The 20,959-nt window shown below is 40.3% G+C and overlaps 1 protein-coding gene across 4 annotated transcripts in view; it reads right to left on the reverse strand.

The window, feature by feature from the left end:
• The window catches only part of CLIC5 (chloride intracellular channel 5), an 86,429-nt gene that overhangs the window by 44,866 nt on the left and 20,604 nt on the right, over positions 1–20,959 (reverse strand). The window contains exon 1 of one of the 4 annotated variants that reach the window (XM_074861402.1): positions 17,888–18,219. The exons of the other annotated variants lie outside the window; for them this stretch is intronic. Within the exon in view, the coding sequence (XP_074717503.1) occupies positions 17,888–17,950 (63 nt within the window). The 5' untranslated portion in view covers positions 17,951–18,219. Of the gene's footprint in view, positions 1–17,887; positions 18,220–20,959 lie in introns of those variants that run through there. 4 annotated transcript variants of the gene reach the window in all.

Here is a 20,959-nt window from a genome sequence, read left to right on the forward strand (position 1 = left end):
TCACTCCGCCTGTAGCCAACATCTTGTGGTTGAACTAGAACATATGTTTTGAATGGTTTTTCAGGACAGACAGATGCTAGACATAGAGTGGTAGTAAAATCCCCTCTAGTGGTGTATGTTTGCATTGCAGGGTGAACTTCTCCCATGGAAGTCGATCACAAACATCCCATTTGTAAGATTTTGCTAAAGGTACCTAACTTGCCTTGTCACTTATATATGCAATTTTTTTTTTCCTATCTATCAGTTGCGTTTATGTACGTGGGTTTAAGTGGTGGGAGGAGTTGGGGAGTCAGGCCACAGCAATACTCAGAAAATCTCTACTGCTACGACATCTTGGATGCAACAGTGTATCTCACAGGAAGAGGTAAGGACTTTGAACAAGAAATCCACAAATCCTTTTTTAAGACAAATAAACTTGTCCTGTAACATATTCATACCGGATGGCTGTTCATGCTCTGCATATACAGAATGCAGCTCCCACATTATGGAAGCTTATGCCTATAGGGTCATATTCTGGTTTTAACCTTTTGGTGCTACCTCTATTAATGGATTATACTCTAATACACTTGATCTAATTCCATAACAGTCAATATTAATACAAAATATTCCCACTAACGACAAATATTCCACTGAATTCAGTGAGAGCAGAGTCGTACTTTGGATTCACTAATTTCTTTCTAATAAGTGATTAAAACCACGAGTGGTTTCATGGGCTCTAGAGAAGGAATCTGGGCATGAATCTGGTTTAGCTATTCAAAAAGCACCAATTATATTAGTTTCAAATATTGATGATTCTATATCCTAAGAGCTGATTAGACACGTAAAAAAAAATCATTCCCCCAGGAAAGCTGCAGAAAATAAAATGAGAGATAGATCATTGTCAAAAGGTGTCACAGACAATGCAAATTATAGTCAAATTATTCCTGTTTCTAGTAGATATCAGGTGTAAATAAGGGAGTCGTTTCTCCAGAGCAAGCTCTATGCAGAGCTCCGGTTCCCATTACAATACAAGAATCCTGCATGCAGTTTTTCTTGTAAGAATTAAATCTGGGCACATCTGGAACTTGAATGTCTGTTAAAAATCTCTGAGCCAAGGACAGTAATCTGTTCATACAGTATATTCTACAAATGTTGATGAATTGCAGCCAAATTTCCATGCCTCTAAGCAGTGTATCAGACTAACAAATAATAACAGCAGCCAGGTGCTGAAAGTTAATGCTGAACCTGAAATCAGATCCAGGGCTGAATTATTTATTGAAATTCCATGACTTTATTTGCACTATTAGAAGAGAGAGTCACTTGCAGGCATGGCAAATAAAGGTCTGAATGGTGGGGTGTCGCTGATAAGGGCATTTACCACCATATCAGCTGACCCCAGTGCAGGCCATAATCTGCCTTCGATGGTCTCATTTTGTATCTTATTTAACATCATAAAAATATCGCTCTTCAGTGACTTTAAATGGGATGAAAGAGCAATCAGTAACTCTCAGGAGCTATCCTGCAGTGGGCAGGACTTGGGTCTTTCTATTTCCTTTTGCATCTCCAAAGTTAATGGCGCTGCTGAGGGTATGAGAGAAGTTGCACCCTGAGATGCAATGAATGTTTACGACTTTCACTGAAAGCAGATCAAGTTGCATTGCAAAGGAGCAGCACGTCACAGGCTCAAACTAGTCTTTTGTTTGATGTTTGCGTCTCAGTATGACTTCACAATGCAACCCAATGCAAGCTTCAGTAAAAATTTGGACCCAGCCTTACTGCCATGAGAATACAAATGCAATATAAACAAATTTTCTGGTTCTCAGCTACTCACAGAGAAATCATTACAGAGTTTAGTGCTTAGGGGATATTTTTTCACCTTTAGTATTTTTTTACCTGCCAAAACTGCTGTATTTGCTCACCCCATCACTTACACAGACAAATTTAGCCATTAAAGGGCTGTTGCAGTACAAGGTAGGCTTTGCTGATAGCCATCTAAAAAGGAGGGAAATGAAGCTCTCTCTGAATATTTTATTAAACAAGAAACAGAGAGCAAGTTCTGAGTTTGTAAATGTAAATACCTGTAACAAAAACAAGAGTCTAAGACGTACACACAAAGAGCAAGCAAACATTCCTTGTGACTCATCTAAAAGCAAAACAATCTGCATTTTCAATATCAAAAGTTCAAGAAAAAAAAAAAAACTGATGCTTTCCAAAAGCTACTGAGAAATTTTGAATAGGTGTGTATACTAGTAGAAGTACAATTTACAGGTATTTCACAGCACAGACTTCTTAAACTAATGTATGATAAATGTTGTGAATAGAAAAAACAGTTGGATCAGTGAGTGGAGTTTGGATCACATTTCTTGTCTATTCGCCATCTCAGTGCAGGATGATTTCTTAAATCTCTGTGTCTCTACTGTTTGGGTCAGTTTGAAATGTTCCAGTGATGTTGCTTTACAACCTTCCCCTAGGAAACGGTTTTGACAATTTTCTCAAAACACATTTTGACTTGATGGTCAAACTGAATTTCCTCTAATTTCATTTTATCCTGTTATCCAGCATAAAAAAAAACCCTTAATTAAGTTTAATTCAATGCTATTTATTAAAATAATTATTACTTTTCTTTCATTTATACAAAATCTGACTTAATTATGCCATTGTAATTTTCCTAGCCCCTCTTTACCTCTTACTGTCCTCTTCCTTCTGGGATCCTTGACCATGCTGTCTATTCTCAGTACAATTTTTATTTTTTTTATTCTCATCACTCCTGAGTCCCTCTCTCAGCCAGGCCCTAAACCCTCCAAGTGGACCGCTCTCCAAGAAGACTAGCAATGACCCCACCATGGTTGTACAGCATAACTCTTCTCCAGCCTATTCTTTCCCATCATACTTGTCTCAGAAGCAATCAGTAACCATCTCCCCAGATCTCTCTTGCTCACTCTCTTTCTCCCACAAAAATAATACATACCCTGTTCACTGGCCTCACCAACCAAGTCGGTGACAGCAACACCGAAACGACCCCCCCTGCAGTGCTGTGTCCAGCTCTGGGGCCCCCAACATCAGAAGGACACGGACCTGCTTGAGTGGTTCCAGAGGAGGCCACGAAGATGCTCAGGGGGCTGGAGCACCTCCCTTATGAAGAGAGGTTCAGAGAGTTGGGGTTGCTCAGCATGGAGAAGAGAAGGTTCTGGGGAGACCTTATAGCAGCCTTCCAGTACTTAAAGGGGATACAGGAAAGCTGGAGAAGGACTCTTGATCAGGGGGTGTAGTGATAGGATGAGGGATAATGGTTTTAAACTGAAAGAGGGTAGATTTAGATTAGATTTAAGGAAGAAATTCTTTACTGTGAGAGTGGTGAGGCCCTGGAACAGGTTGCCCAGAGAAGTTGTGGCTGCCCCCTCCCTGGAAGTGTTCAAGGCCAGGTTGGACGGGGCTTTGAGCTACCTGGGCTAGTGGAAGGTGTCCCTGCCCATGGCAGGGGGTTGGAACTAGATGGTCTTTACGGTCCCTTCCAACCCAAACCATTCTGTGATTCTATTAAATCTTCCCCCACCTTCTGTCCCTTCCCCTGACTGTCCACTCTATTTCTCTGACATTGTCACCCAGTTGCCTTATTCAAATTAAACAAATCCCATTTGATGTGGTGGAAATGGAGCATGACACAGGGATCATGCCCTGTAAGTCCTTTCACCCGTTTATCATTAAGTTCATAAAAAGGTGTCATCTCCTTTTCCTCTGAAGACAGTCTCCAACTAAACTCTGTAAGTCAAACCTTTATCCTGCTTTCCTCTGATTTCATGATTAGCAATGCTGCAGACCTAATCACCACTTGGCACTCTTACAAACAAGTTCTTTCTCACAGTTTTTCCTCTCTCAGGCTTAACAAAATAGACATAAAATATCATCAGAACCTTCTTGGTCCTATTGTCTGTTCTACAGGAAAATGTTCACTTAATGGTTGCTAAAATTTGTTTAATCTGAACACTCAGGTTTGGGCTGATAGAGCTGTATTTTGTGCTGTGATAGGGGCACATTGTACTTCCTATGCCATGCTCATGCTTCAGACCTAGATTTTATTCTAGATGGATTAGACAGAGATTTCATGCAATTAATCTACAATCTTTCTAGTCTACTCCAATTCTATATATTTTATATTTACAGTTTTATATTTCATAGTTACAGTTTTACTTTTTATATAAACTATTTTATCTTTAGAGATTTATTTTATATTTACAGTTTGTTGTGCCATCTGTTAACAGGCATGGTTAATCTGTTTCCCAGCATGGTTAATCAACTATAATTCACACCTTACCATCTTCTGGTGCTACACTCTTAGACAGGCAATTGGGCCTAACCACCGTATCTAGAGAAGGGCTGAATCTCACCCTGCTTTGTTTAGGAAGTTTCTCTGGCAGCATTTTGTTTTATCCTGTGCGACTGCTCAGAGAAGGCAGCAGTATCCATTTGCAGGCTGTCGGAGAGCTGTTAGCCTAACAACTGCAATCTGGAGAACACTATTTCAACTCCATATGCCGAGCATCCGCCGAGAAGAGCTTATTGGAACATCCAGGTTAATGAAGTAATTGAGAAACTAGCATTTGGCAAGAGAATTTCTGACCATTTTATATATATTTGTGTATAGCTAGGCCCAATTCACTCAAGTACCTGAATAACCTCTGAAGAATTAGCTATTTTTTCATGTTTACTTATAATTTTCTCTGAACTTGAGATTTTTTTCTATTATTGTGAAATGCCAAGCACACAGGTGGTTCTTGAAGAATAACACATACAGAGAAGCCCTGTAAATTCATACTTCCAATGAAGAGCTAAACACCAGTCAGTACAAAAACCCTCTTTCTGACAGCATGGCACAATGTGATTACTACTAACTGCACTCACTCTCAAAGGTCCTGGATATGGCTTTAAATAAATGTTAAATAAGTACTTAAATAAATAAAATATTTAAATAACTTTTAAAAATAAATTTTAAAAAATAACCCTTTGTGCCCAGAGTGGAAGAGATATACAGGGGCTAATTATGAAAAGCCCTTCTTGACCAGGGGAGCTGCAGCAAGGTGCTGCCACATGCTCAGATGGGGCTGGGAGCGGTGGCCAAGGTCAGGGGAGAGAAGCATTTCCTTCCCCTGAAAAACAAAATCGACATTTCAAGGTTTGTCTCTTTGTCAGAAGAGTGGGACTGCACTTTCTCTAAGTTCCCCTCCTGGTCACATCCTTCCCAGGCTCTCCAAGGTTGGACCTGAGTAGCTGTCTACAATCAGCACTTTTAAAAATTATTATTGTTCTAGTAGAATCATCTCTTTTGAGATAAACATTGAAGCATCAGGCAGAGATTATGTTCAGCCCAGTAAGAGGATGAGGTGTCACAGTAGACACATATCATAGGGCTGCTGGTTTCAGCATAGCAGGATGGCAGGTACATACTTCCCAGTCTGCAACAAGTCTTCCATGTATGTTCATCTGCCTTTATTACAGATAGAATAGTGAGAAGTAAGACTTACAGAGTGTTTAGAGAAATATGTACTTGGAGATTAACTGAACCCCAACAGATTGCATTCATGCACTCTGAGGAGATCCTCATGGCTCCGTCTTGGAGCAGGGTGAGTGCTTAATGCAGAGGAAGCAACAGATCATTTTTGAACCTCAAACAAGACCCATCTCTAGAACTGGATCTAGGGGTCAGATATATTGACTTTAGAAAGAAAACAAAACCAAAAATTCAAAGTTAGAGCACCTCAATACAAGAAAAGACAACTCAGTTAATCAAGGCAAAAATACTATTCCTTGCCAAACTGCATGGGCAAGTCAACAGTCAGAGAAGAAAAGTAAATTAAATTGATCCAAATGCTAATGGAAGTCTGAATAAAGGCTTAATAATGAAGGGGTTTGGAGCACTGGATCTTTCTGGCATGTCCTAAACATTTGAAAGAACTGGGCACAGAAAAAAACAATTAAAATTGCCATTCTGAGAGATCCTATAACCTGCAGGAATATTCCATGATTCAACCCCTCTTCATCCAGGAACAGCTTTTTAAAAAATACTATAAATAAAATAAACAAACAAAACAGATCTCCAGTTGCACACTGAATCAGCAGCAATGGCTCATCACAAAACACAGGGCAGTGAAAGAAAATAATTTCCTCCCATGATATGCATTCGTATCTGTTTGAAGCTGCCCATTCAGCAGCTAAAAGCAAAAGGAAAGCAGTAACACAACGTGCCTGTTGACCCACACAAATTGAATCACAATCTAGAAAAACACTGACAACAATAGTGATGATGCATCGAGGCTGGTTTCTCTGATTTCCACTTGTTTCGGACAATACACAGGTACAGACACACACCAGCACCTAAACCAACAATAGCTATATGCAATGGGTGGCAAGGTTCAGGATGATTATTTGGGTGTTAAAATGTCATGGGGAGGAAAAACCTGGCAATTGATATAGAGAAGCACCTGCCTGACCTGAGAATTAATTCTGTATTTTGTGAGGACTTAAACCACAATGCTTGAGTAGCTGTTACAGTCATTCACCTATGTAAAGAGAAAAGAAGGAATGCAATTTTAGCTGGACAAGCTACTGGGATACACAGATATGAAAATGAACGTTGGTGCAAATGTTTCATAGGAAATGAAGCCAGGGCATGGGGATGAGGCATGACTTAGGCAGTGACAGACAGAAAGGGAATTCAGCTCTCATATCTCCCAGTTTAGCTCTTCCTTCACCTCATTCTCAGGGTCTGACCCATACTGACAGCATTCAGAGCCCCAGCCAAGCCAGCATCTGCTCAGCCTTTGGAGGCCCTTCTGAAGTCTGGCCTTGCATATCCAGACAAAGATAAGCAATCACGTATTTAACCACCACCTGAACTAATCACATCCCATTATCACACCCAGGACACCAAGACATATTTTAAGACACTCAAACAGCCTCCAAACATCATTCCCATCAGGCTGGCTTCAACCAATTTGTGCTGTCTTTCAGAGACACGGAAATCAAAGGTTTCTTCTGTGCTTGAACCAAGCCTTGTTCTGGTTTGTCAAGATATCCTCCATTGCAATGCCTTCCTGGTTTGTAGATTTTATGGCTTGTTTATTCCTTTATTGACTCTAACTATATCTGTTTCATTACAGCATATCTAGTCTTGACATGAACCAGAAGAAAGGGCATGACTTCTTTTGTGGTTCATTCCAATGGTTTCCAACCTTTACACTTACTATTAAGTTTCTTTCTAACTTGACTACATCTGACCTTAACTAACTTTTGATATGTCTTGTTATATGTCTATATTAAAAAGCCTCCTCAGATACATTTAATAGTGCAGTCAAGCGACATTTGGTCTTTTACTTAAATGATAAAGACTGCCTTAAGGATGGCAATCGTAAGTATTTTTTAAGCCTTAGAATTATTCTTCTTTACATCTTTTCCAATATCATAACACACATTAGCTCTGTATGCAGCTAAAATAGCCAGCCAAAAGATAATCTAAACCTCGACCCCTCCCTACTAATAGCAAAGGAACAAAAAAAAAAAAAAAAAGCATAGCTGTGACTAGCATAATTTGTGTATTTATTATTGGAATATTTACTGTGAATTACTAAGGAGGTGTGGCATATGAACACTGAATCAGTTGTGCTAAGTGCTGTATAAAAACCAAAAGACAGAGCTATGCCTAAAGGATGGAGCACAGGACCAGAGTGGTGTTCGTGCTGGACCTCCTTGCACAAGGTCACCACTTCTCGGCTTCTGCACCTGCAAAGTGCTGACCAGGACTGTAAAGCACTTCAGAATTGCTCTTAAAAGTCCTCTGGTTTTTATCTCAGAGACTGGGTTTTGCAAAGAGAATCATGTTCAGAGATGGCTGCCAAAGTGTGGAGCAGCCTGCACAGCCTCCTTTGCAGAACTGGGGTCTAAGTATGCTTAATAGCTACCAGCATCTAGGAAGGCTATAGATCTTCTATTATCACTCTGTGTTTTACTACTAAATATTTAAAACAAACAAACAAACAAACTGCTGAACATTTAAAACCTATGCTAAACTGTATTTTCTGAATTGCAGACAGTTGAGCTTAGCTGTCAAATGTTTTCTGAGATAGAGCATACATCTCCATGGATTAGCTCATCATACTTCGAACTCCACCGCTAGCCTGCAGCAGCACACACTCTTTGGAGGTGATTAGCCCTTTTCCAAACAGCAGAGCATTATACGTATATGTCTTTATTAGCAGCAGAAGTTAGAAAACTTTATATCTGTTTTGACATCTTTGTGGTTAACAGAAAGGGAAACTAAAGCCATACCTAAATCAAGCAAACCTCCTCTGTGTGTCAACTCCATTCCCAGTATCATGAACAGGTATTAACACCTGAAATATGGGTGAATGGTGAACTGAGTCATGATAATATTTTCTTAGTCCAGAGGAAACCAACAAATGCAAGAGAAGCAACAAAAATAGTCAAGAGATGGCTTTTTTTACAGACTGACTTACATGAGGAGGAAAAAAAATTACTATTCTTATATATAATCTTTGCAAGTTTTAAATATGTGAAATTCAAGTTTTATAGAATTTAAAGTAAATTAAAATCAGCTTCGGCCTTGAATATTAGGCTTTGAACATTCTTATTACATTTTGCATCAAGCACATACAGGTGAATGCCATGGGCTTCTGTCATTTGCTCTGCACACAAAATTAGTGACTATCAAGAATGAGGATTTAGAAGAGCAAACTATCACTATCTGAGCAACTTCATCCTTAACATAATGTCATTTACATCAAAGTAGCTGTAGCAGGGGTAGGTTCAACTCCTACTGTCCTATAGAGGCATTAATAAGTTATTACAACACAACCCTCGTGAAATATATTTCAGTTAGTGCTTTATCTCAGTTTTATGCAGTTGCCAGAAATACATATAAAGGAGCTATTTCAACATCTTCTGGCGATCAGGTGCATAGGAAAAAAATTGGAGAAGCACCCAAGCTCTGGATATACGATACCTCTTAGGCAGAAGTTGAGCCAGAGTACCCTGGGGACCAACACAGAAATCATGGGAATTAGGACACTGGTATTAAATTTTTAAGTCTGAACGCATGTGAGAACAAGCAGAAAAAACAGAGAAGTTGAAAAAGAAGGTAGTACAGAAGATAGAAGACCCTGAGAATGAAAAAGAAGGGCAGGAAAGAGTGGACAGGGTGCCAGGAGAAAGGAGCTTTGGCTCATCTGCTGTGGAAGGCAGCTCAAACTGAGCTCCCCACCACACCACTACCTGGCTGGGCACAGCGCGGCACGAACACAGCTGCATGAACTCTGGGCTAGAGCCAGCTCATGTCCAGGCACTTCATAAAGCATCCAACAGCCTGTACCTGAGAGCAGACCAATGTCCAATTTCCTCTGGTTTTTGTGTCCAGAAAATCAAGATTTTCAGTATATTATGAGACAGTTCTACATCAGTGACCTGATCCCATCACATGTTTCTGTTTTAAGTGGTGTTCAGGTTGCCATGCTGGGGATGAGGGTGAAGAATGTTCCCTGCTGCCACAGCGTGTCCACATCTGGTGGAGAAGGACTAGTATCACCATTTTATCAAGGTGAGTAGAGCCTGAATAACTTGCCTCAGGCCACTGAAGGAGACAGAAGAGCAAAAAAGTAAATAAAGCCTCCCAAGAACTTGGGTGGTAACCCATCAATATTACTAAGCTTCACACGTTGCAGAATTGGCATGGCAGGACCTTTTCATATTTTGATTAGAGTTGACAAAAAAGACACAAATCAGAGTTTCCACCTGGTTGGAGCTGTGGCTGTTGCTCTGTATTAAGATAAAGTGCTGAAACACGGAATGGAAAGCCAAAAATATGTCGATTTATATTTTGACAACACTTGGGGCCATTTTAACATGGCAAAACTTTGTTATGGTGCGTTACAGGATGGTATCTCAGGTGCTTCATGCCCCAGTCTCTTTCTGAGCACATCCTCTCTTATACTGCAGCCATGCAGTTTCTGTGGTGCACCAGAGTCACTGAATCAAAGAGGAATCTGTGTTATATCATGGAAGATCCACTTCAGCCAGTGAACACGACCATTAAAAAATTATACATATAGAAGGGTAAAAACATAAACACTCTAAAAGATAAGTTATGGAATTATATTTGAGAGGGACAGAATAATACTCATTTACAAAGAGTCATTTAAATTAACAGAGTCAGAGGAAACATCCTGTTCTACATTTAAGTGTGAGCTTGCAATCAAAAGTTGCATAGCAAAGAGCAATGACATGCTGTAAATGTAATCAGTTACAGAAAGTTCTACCCTTAGGTATTATTAGATAAAATTACTGGCTTTGGAACTTCAAAACACAGCTGAATAAATTTTGAATTACTTTTGTTCCACTGTAATAATTTCCAACTCTTAACTCTAATATAAAAAATCCTGCCAGGAATACATGATGCTGATTAAACTCAGACCTACAACAATCAAATATCTTTTTAACTCATAGCTCCAGATGTACACATATATCACTGTTATCACATCTAGATGAGTTTTACTGCATGTCAGCAATACAGAAGTGCAAACAAATAGGGAGAGCAAGGGGCAAAGAAGGAAAGGGAATAAGCATCTATTTTGGACTTTGTCAGCGTTAAACTTTACTGTGCCAAACAAACCACTTGAAGCTATTTTCAGAGTACCAACTATAGCATTTTAGGTACCTGCTCTGATTTCCTGGTTCTCATAAGATTTATAGATTTTAACACAGTATGAATCCAGCACAAAACCAAACCCTTCCTTATTCCAACAGATTCTCCCTAAGACTTTGAGTCAGCCTTTGCTGAAAAAAAGTATCATTCAAACCTTTTATTCATGTATAAAACTAACACACAAACTCACAGCCCTTTAATATCTGACTCTGTTAAAAAAAAAAAAAAAAAAAAAAAAGAGTAATTTGGAAAATCTTCTACCAGAGCTCTTAGCTGCAAAATGGAAATATTAGTTTTTATGTCATCTCTTTGCAGCACTGCTGACATTATTTTGCTGATACTGCCAGATTTTTAAGAATTAGGTGTCATCCAGGCACTAAGTAATATTGTTGCTGTAACGATCAATATGTTACCTTAAACAATTCTTACACAGCCTTCCATCAAAATATATTTGACATAGCCAGGTGAACTAATACTAACATTTAACTTTGGAGCACAGGCAGACGTACTTCCTACTGGCTCTCTTGGAAAGGATCCCTGTATATTTTTGGGATGCTATGTCAAACGATCTCTGTGACATTTGCTGTTCTGGAATAGCTGCAGCAGAGCCATATATTGCCAGTAAAAGTTTCCTGGGGACACTTACTGGAGCTTCACTGTCATCGTTGAACCATGACACAACAACCTGTGAGCCTGATGAGACATGTGCTGCCAGAGATGGAAAAAGAGCAATCTGCAGCTAAACTTAGAGCACCCAAAGCATACTGATGGCTGTTTCTAAGTACAAGCAATAATAATTATGAATATCACCAATTCTTCATGGTGGACTTAAAATATTGTACCTGATTTGACTATGTGGCTCAGAAAAACTGGAATAAAGGAAGAAGTTAGTAGATGGAGTTTATACATATTCAACAAAGTATTTGAATATGTTTCATTTTTACCAGATGTTTGGGTCACAATTAACATATATATTGATGCCATCGAGTTTAATAAAAAGCAAGTAGTCACAGCCATTTATATGAGGAAAAAAACCCAAACCATGGCAGATAAGGGTGTCAGTCATCTTTAGCTATAAACTAATGATTAGATTATGAACTTAAGCAGAAAGAGACATAGTTGAAAATCGCTTCTGAACTTGAGATCCAGTTTCCCAAGCAATCCTAAAAGCATTCCAGACTAGGTTCAAGGTGGCAAGGATAGTGATTATATCCCTGCCAAGTCCTTTTATAAGTTTGGCCTGCTTAAACTATTCACTGCCTGTCTCTAATATTCCCACCAATGAGGCACTTGTCTTGATGCAAAACAAAACCTGCAAATGCTCAGAGAGAAAACAGTCACACAGACATACAGACTCTGGGTTGTATAACTCAGGCTGAAGCTTCTTTAAAGTATTGTTTTTCTTCATCACAAGGGAAAACAAGAAACTTGTAATTTTAAAACATTTGCTAGGCAGCTATTTGTTAATTTATTGAATTTTTTTAAACAAGATTAAAGCAAAATTAGATCTTGCCAAGATAGATGGTTTTCTCTTGACTATTATTTTTATTATTTTATTGAAAATGGTTAATAAAAAGACCAGAGAAGTAACTACTGGTCCAGACAGCATTTCCCTGATTTAACTGGGTCTGTAGTGGAGTTACTATTTGTGATTCAAATTCAGGAGGCCTGACTCTCTTCTTGTACCCATTTCATAAATACATAAAAACTATGGGCTTCAACCCAGTCAGTCCTGATTTGAAAAGGTCTAAGCAAAACAGGAACTGAGTCAGAATTACGCTGAAACACCTGAGTCCCCCTGCATGGAGCTTCTCAAACACATTTATAGATGTTTAAACAAACCTAGTAAAACTGTTTTATTCCCAGTATATATGTTGATGTCTGGACTACTAGTAAACCTTGTAAATTTGGTAACCTTAATACCAATGCACAAGGCCAGCACACTAGAAGAGGAGACTTAGGCTGCTGATCATACACTGCCTCACCAAAATAAGTTTGGAAGAGGCATGAACTGCAGCGCCCATCATCTGCTTGACATCTCCAAATAGATGAAAAATGCAAGATCCATAACCCCACATGCTCACACCACTTCCAGGGTGACAGCTGAAACCTGGCAGAGACTGCACACAGTACACGTGTCTGCTTTTTAGGGTGGCCATGTCCCTCTTGAAACCTGAAAGGCTTGGCCAACCACATGACCAAGGATCCAAAAAAATGTTATTGCGAGTCTTGGACCACCAGACAGGTTGAACCAGATATTTCAGTATCATTATTCTTCCGTGTGCTTGCCTCTCTGTTATTTCCTCTTTACCTAGAAAGTTTTGCTGAACTTAAGAATGATTTTGTATGGAAGCCAAAAGCTGAGTTCATAATACCTAACAAAATACTCACACTTCTCAAGAAACAGAAATTAACTTTGTGCCTTCCAAATCTGATTGTGATTTCTACTCATCATCAAAATATTTCTTGAGGGTAGTCTATGACTCAAAAAATACAGAGCCTGTATTGTTATAATGGGTTAAAACTTTCCTGTCAAGTTCTCTCTCCCACTTTATAAAGCCATTATTGGTTTTGATAACCTCAAAATTCTGAAACTGAAATCAGTTTTCTTATAACAGTGACTCTCTTACTTTAGAACCACAAAAGCCTTAATAGTGGGGAATGATTGTTTGTACCAGGAGTAACATTTTTATTTATATCTTCCTTTAAGGCTACATTGGAGCAGTTCTCCAAAATCCAGGGTTAGTTTGAAATCACCTTTCATCAGAGATAACTTTAAAAAAAAAAAATCCAGAAAATGCACAAAAATAAATCCCAGAGTGCATAAAATCTTGCATCTCTGTGGGATTTCAGGGATAATTGTGTCTAAATGAGAGGAGAAGGGCATCTACACCCTCCCGAGAGCAGCGACTCCTGGACTTTAGATGGAGCACACTAAATCATCAGGCTGACTGCTTCGTCCTGGCTCTTTCAGCAGAGCGCCAGGCTCTCTGACTGACCGATTCATTCAGGGATCATAAGTTTGGTGCCAAATCTTGCCATCACTTTTAAACATACTCCTAACAGACACAGAAAACTCCATGAAATGAAACCATTGGAGGTGACAAAGAGCTCATAGGTTCCTTGCGTGTCTGTTTGCTACTCCAGGAGACTGTGAGCATACCAGGACTAACCTCTTCTCTTTGTGATAATCCTCCAACAAGAAATGACCGTAAGGGGCCCTACAAATACTTCGATGCTGTTAGTCTTTAAACCATACCTTGGATGGTACTGTATTCCTGAGACATTGCAAATACACCATCACTGTGCCTGGTCATGCACAACGCTCAGCTCCTAATCGGAGGAACAGGCTGAGAGTGGTCAGTGCGTTTTATGCCTTTATGCCTTCAGCTGGCAGATGGGAATATGTTCAATGTCTGAATCAGCGAGTGTGGAAGATGAAGGCCTTTGAGAGATCTCTCTTATTTCTTACACTTGCAAGCACCTTCATGAAGCACCTTCATGAGTTCAAGCACCATCTTCTAGATGGGTATTCAGTGTGACTCCGGTTAAACACCTTGTGAAGTAAAGCCTTACACCTTCTAATTAAAAGCTCTTGCACACCTGAGCTGATGAACATATCCAGAATGTTAATTACTCAATACCACAACAATGACTCCTTGCAGAAATGACTGCCAGCTCACCACTCATTCTTCTACTACCGTGATGATGCTACCATCTTTTGATTGTCAGAAACATGGATTAACAGGAAGTTTTTTAAAATCAAATGTACTTTGGACCATTCCTGTGGTTTGTTTGCTTTCTAGACTGCACTCATCCTGACCAATGCAAATAGACAGGTGTACTCTCAAGTCTTATTTGTATCATGCTTTGTTTTCCATGTTTACAATGTATCTCCCTTCAAATTAACTTTCTAGATATGAGGCACTACTCTAATTCTGAAATGCAAGGAATGTACATCCAGACACCTGTTTCCACTGCAAGCAAAAAACCCGTAACAGTTCTGTGATCCTCCCATACGTATTTTAATAGTCTGTATGTAAAAAGAGCACCATTTCAGTTTAGTCATTATGTTCAAGTATGCAGGTGCAAGACTGCCAGAAAAAGCTAAATATACCTTCCATCAGGGTGTCATTTATACAGAAGCTCTTTGCTTCTCCAGCACACAAAGAATTAAAATTAACCTGAGTTACAACAAGCTGGGTTAAGCACAGAGCAGGCGCTACCTCCTGATGCTCACTTCCCCAAAGCTGCTGCCAGCGTCTCGCACTACCGCATATCAAGCCTTTTTCTCTGGCAGCCTCTTCCAATTCCTTGTCAAACAAGTTTAGAGAGAGAATTGCTGCCGGAGAGTTTCAGTGTTCACAAAAGGCTTGCTTACACAAACTGCAGATCTGATTAAGGCGGCACCATCTCCTCAGCAGACCTCACCACTCCTCCGCTCTGCCCATGCTCACCATCCCTCTGCTTGTGTCCTGCCCCAGATTTGGGTGGGTTTACTCTCAATCAAACATCTTGCAAGAACAAACACTCGTTCACAAAAAAAAAAAAAAAAATCTCACAGATCCAGGTTAGGGCACCGTTAGAAAAAGAGTAAAATCAATGGGGATGATAACAAATAGGTGTGATAACCACTTAACCTGTCTCTGCCGTGGCGGCTGAGCTGGCAGTGCCCTGGTGGTGCCCAGCCTATCTGCATGGCTCAGGAGATAGCTAACCTGCATTGGGTTACAGCACGGCTCTCTTGTTTACAATCATCTCTCTACTTGTCTTTCGAAGGCTCCTGCTCTCCTGGATGTTAAATAGAAAAGGGAAATAGAGCAATTGTGTAACACCTTTCTTTTTTTAACCTGAGACAGAAACTGCTTTTATTAGAGACTCTAAGGCTGGTGAAAAACCACCCTTTCTGGTTTATTTGTGCTTGTGGAAGACAAGTTTTCTCCAGGCCACAACTACTGCCCTACATTTTTCTCAATGATCTGTGGATTTTCTAGCTGTGTGCTCATTCAAGGATGCAGGACAGAACTCTTTTCCTCGAGTGAAGTATGAGCTCCACAAAAATCAAGTGATGAAACACTCATTGACCCCAACACCTCCTGCTATTAGAACTTGCCTCAAGTATGGTCCAGCATATTTAGATTTGTCACTTGTCCCAGTATCTCATGCTCATCCAGAAGTTGCCACCTTTCTGTTCCTCTTTCCAGCCTTAAAACAGAGTAAGCACCGTCTCCTTAGCAGATTCTCTCCTGGATCATCCTCCTGTTTATCTCCCCTTACTAATATTCCATTCTTTTAAATTTCATGCTCCAGAAAAGTTTTCATCTGTTCATATTTCTCTTATATGCTCCTATTTTTCAACTTTTAGCTCATCTCTTCTGAGCTGTATAATTTAATACTCTGATTATATACTTTACAATACAACTTTCTAGACTTTTAATTAAATTAATGGCACCTTTCCAAAACATCAAGAATTGCAATTTTTCAACCTAAATGGAAAGTCTCCAGGAAGATACCAATTAATTCTTTTGCTCCAGCTCTGCAAATTATAAGTTTTATGTGAGTCTCTATGCAATTCTGTAACATGCATTATGCAGGAAGTCACATTACTAAAAATGTTCTTTCTGGAGTTATAAATCTTGAGCTGATGGCATGCCTCAGTTGAATGCAGTGCAAATTTTTTCCAGTAACTTATGGATCCATAACTTTACACAATGAATCTGAGCAACGACCTTCACTTTAACAGCTGATGCAGTCAAAGAACCATATATCATAAACACCCATATCAGCCTCAATAAAATAGTGTGGGAGCTAAAACAAATCAGTAGCTAAAGGTTTGCATTCCAGAATACATTTGTGATGACAGAGTGCCAAACAATACCACTAACCTACGTTTTAGCTCACAAACATCTCCATTAAACTCACTTTTGTAGCAACAACTTGTAAGAGGCAAGGTATCTGGATGTATGGACCCATGCAGGTCCATTTTAATACATTAAGCTCTGCACAGATGATCTACTGGGCATTTATGAACCAGAAATTCTTGTAAAATCTGTTTGCTAGGGAAAAACACCTCAATGCTGGCTTGGTCAGAAAGGCTGCACCTGAACTGACTGGTTTTGGAAGATGTGTGAAGAGGCCATGTATACACATCAGGGATGTGGCTGACATTTCAACTTACAGCCCAAAATATCCATCAGGGAGTACAAAGCAATTATATACCCTCAACCGGACAGAAGGGAGGGGCTGGAATTTGCTTTCCCAATCATTCAGTGCTCTGTTTGCAAAGGGTCTGATGTAACTCCTGCATATTAATAATAATCCTATTGATTTACAGGGATGGTTTAGTCTCAGAGAGACCAAACACCTGCATTTTATACCAGCAGAGTGGATTTCAGCCTCAACGTACGTAGAGGCTTTGAAACATGCTCTGAACATCAAAAAATCTGAGCTTTTCACTAGGACAGACTTTGCATGAAGTTTGCTATTAACTACGTGAAATGGGTTTGAACCGTGCCACTGACTTTAATGGTAAGATTTTCATAATCCAAGACCAATAGATGTACCCAGTTTGAAACATTCTGAAATCCTACCATATAACAGGTGTAGTTACTTTTCTATCTTTTCATTAAATCAGTTTCTATTCTCAGTTACCCTTGTATAAAATCAGAATGAGCTTCGGGCTGAGGAAACTGAGAGTAAAAACTGATTTAGTTTTCATTTTATTAAGAGAAAAAAAAAAAAAGTATTGCAGGAAATAATCAGAAGACTGCCAGCTTACCTCAATCCTTTTTGTTTTATGGTCCGTTAGTGTTTCAGACCTGACAGCCTCAGCCGAGGAACCAAATGATGGTACCCCTCTGCTCTTCATGCTCTCTTCCCAAAAATGGAGAAGTCAGGATTCTTAGTGAAAAACCTAAAGCCTAAAGTTAGGACACAGTACACTGCAAGCAGCAGGCTAAGAATAACAGGACAAACTCACGAGGAGAGAAATAACAATAAAATATAGGAACTCTGACTCTCCCTCCACATTACCTAATTCTAATGTCATGAAGAAGAAAGCAATGTGAACGTGTGTGCAAGAGATAACAGGCTGTCAAAGCGCCACTTCTGCTCAGTGCCAGAAAATTAAAGTTTGATTATTCAGTAGAAGCTGAGCTGATCCGAGAGTCACACCAGTGTCCAGTTCACAGTGCAACTTACCTTCACAAAAAGCTCAATTTCAGGGTCCTTTCCTTCCCCATTAGCAGGAACAGAGTCTGTCATTTTTCACCCCCAAGGCTACCAGCTGATCTCCTGCTATTAAGTGGCAAAAGGAGGTTTCAACTGCACAGCGGGTAGGTTTCCCTTCCAAACAGCTCTCACAAAGCTTTTAAAACATCATTTGTAATGATAAAGCTCGAAACCAGTGGAGAAAACAAGTTTGTAGGTTAATAAATAAATAATAATCATTAAAAAAAGGCAGGCAGCAGAGAAGCAGTCCCTGTTACGGCTGTGTAGTTCTTCAGAGCAACAAGTGCTGCTGTGCTCTGGTACAGTATCCTCATCTGTCAGAGCTGCAGTTCTCACTGCCTGCCCAAAATAGCCCAGAGCATAAAACAAGAGGGTGGGGTTAACTCACAGGGGAGGAGACAAGCTCCTGGTACCTACGGCAGGATCAGTCTCTGAGCAAATAATTCTGCTCTTGCCTGTTTTCAGCGTTTCTGTTGTTCCCTCCCTTATTCTATGGCTGGGAGCATCAGTGACAGGGGAAGAAGGAAGTCCACAGCAGGCTGGTTTCATTGCTTTAAGCCACAGTGATGTTTTTTCCTTCTTTTCTGAAGGTTGTTTCTCCTGCCTCTAGCTGTTCAAAATCCTAATATTGTTACTGCTAGAAATAGCAAGGAAAAAAGAGCCTAACTTTTTCACCCTGTGCAGTAGCTGTTGCATCGGTGCAAGGAGCATGCAGAAAAGCAGAGCTCTGCCTTGGCAAAAACACCTGTATGAAGTTCAAAGCAGTGCAGAAGCCAAAATTGAATACTCAGGTGAGAGAAACACCCCGTGGTCCCACCAGTCCTGATGGAGTTCAGGAGCAGAGGAACGGGAATGGGGTTACACAGGGGAACGAAGAGCTTCAGGGCCCTGGGAAACTAAAATATTTGGGTCCCATAACTATTTCTCAGTGTGTCCCTCAGGGTGTTGATTGTAGAGGTGGGACAGGAGACTGATGATATGCTGGAGTGGAGTATGGAAGAGAACTTTGAAGGGCCTCAGCCTGCCATTGACATACTGTCATCATCCATACTCCCTTCCTTCGCCCTGCATTCCTTGCGTGACTCAGAGGTCGCCACACAGCAACCCTAAGCGAGATGTGGTACAGGACAGAAAGGCCTGACACAGCTAAAAGGCGTGGAGGAAGGGAGTGCTGGCACAGGAGGGGAGAGCAGACAAAGGCAAAGGGGCTGGGTAGGACCTCCTCTTCACTGTCATCATTGCCTGGTGGGACTTGGTGCCCTCCTGCCCTCGGGAAGCCCCTTCCTGCGCCTCTGCCCCCCCTGCTCACTGCCCCTGTTTCGGGACTGCCGCAGCTCTGGCTCACAGGCTGTTGGCAGCTTGCACCATCAGACACGAGCAGTTTTACCTTCTCCTTCTGACATAGAGAGGCCTTTCGGGTATGGTTTTGACACGATCAAACACTCGCCTTTCCAGAAAGTGCTCTTAGCTGTGGGCTTTCGTGATGATCTTTAATTCCCTCCCGTGACCTCTAGGCATTTGACACGGGTCCAGAGCAGTAGCAGCCAACATCTCTGTGGCTCTTTGGGTAAGCTCTACGGGAATTTCCCACAACAGCTGTCTCATGTGCACTCCATGAAGCACTGAAACAGTTAACAAGTAAATCTCATTATGCTCTTGCAACTGTAATTACAACATAATCAACATTATAATTAGTGTAAAAGTGTGCTTATGGTTTTTAGATCTAATTAGCACTCATTCAAATAACTGGAAGGTTAACTATAAGAGAATTAAGTGTTATTACTCCTTTGATTTCAAATTTTTACATGTAATTTTTGGACTAGGCACATTAATTACCAAACATTTATAGTATAATTATTCTTAGGCCTACCGGCAAACTTCCAAGGACATGGGCTAAGTGTACTTACATGTGGCAAAAAGAATCATTGCATTGTAATTATATATTACAGTTATAAAAGACTGCCAAAAACATAAGTGTAGTTGCCATATCTCTAAAATGCATGCCTAAATATGTTATCAACTCCACGACTGTAAGCTTTTGTTTTTGCTGAAAAATTGTTTTGCTTTAGCACCTCACGTAACAACATAATTTCCCTTTAATGAGGGCTCCTGGAAACAATGGGAAGTGGGTCATCTTGACTGAGGTTACCTGTAGCTCCAGCCTCATTGAAAACACTGCTTTGATACAGGTTTGAACTGCTTTGAACAATCTATATCACATGAGTGTATATATCACCTCTGGAAGAGAAAATACTGCCATCTATGAGAACAGTAAGGAGGTTAATACCACTAATGCTAAACCAAAATGTTTAATTAAAATCAGCATTCAAGATATCGGCACTTATAAGATGTGATGCATGTGACCTATTTAGATATCTATTTTAGAATGAAAAAATGTGCCCTAGAAGTGCCTACTTTTTTCCACTGCTAATAAAGAGAGCCCAGAGTAACAAGCTCAGATAAAAACATTATAATAGTCAGTCAAATCCCACTGTAATTAAGTAAAAGAAATCTGTGGCTTTAGTGCCTGATTTCTATGCACGTGTCATCTCCCACTTCAGAAGTTGTGCGTGCCTTGCGTTTCTGAAAGTTAAACTCTAGATGTATCAATTCTGGTAGAGACTCAACGTGTCAAAACATTTAAATCCTTCCTTCCCAATTACTGTCTGGGTTTAGTGGTGTATTATAATTAGTTTGCAAGACGAAGATTATTGTGCTGAGGCTCAGTAAAGCAGAAGGGAAACTGTGCAATACAGAGAAAGGGAGCTAAGATGCCCTGAAGCCGTTTCCATCCTGACCCAGATATAAGCTACTGCAGGAATGGGCCAGATCCCATCTGGTTCAAGATGCTTCTGGGCAGCAGTGCCTCTGGAAGGTCCCTTCCCCATCCATCCGCTTTCACCCATGAGGCACCACCCTGCACTCATCCCCTGCCCCTAGACTTGATACGGGGTACCCAGAGGCTACAGAAGCTGTAGTGTGAACACCACACATCTGATATTCCAGCTGTGCTTGCAGGTATCCACAGAGAGAATAACCCAG

Source organism: Strix uralensis, chromosome 3 (assembly GCF_047716275.1).
Source record: "Strix uralensis isolate ZFMK-TIS-50842 chromosome 3, bStrUra1, whole genome shotgun sequence".
Taxonomy (NCBI): domain Eukaryota; kingdom Metazoa; phylum Chordata; class Aves; order Strigiformes; family Strigidae; genus Strix; species Strix uralensis.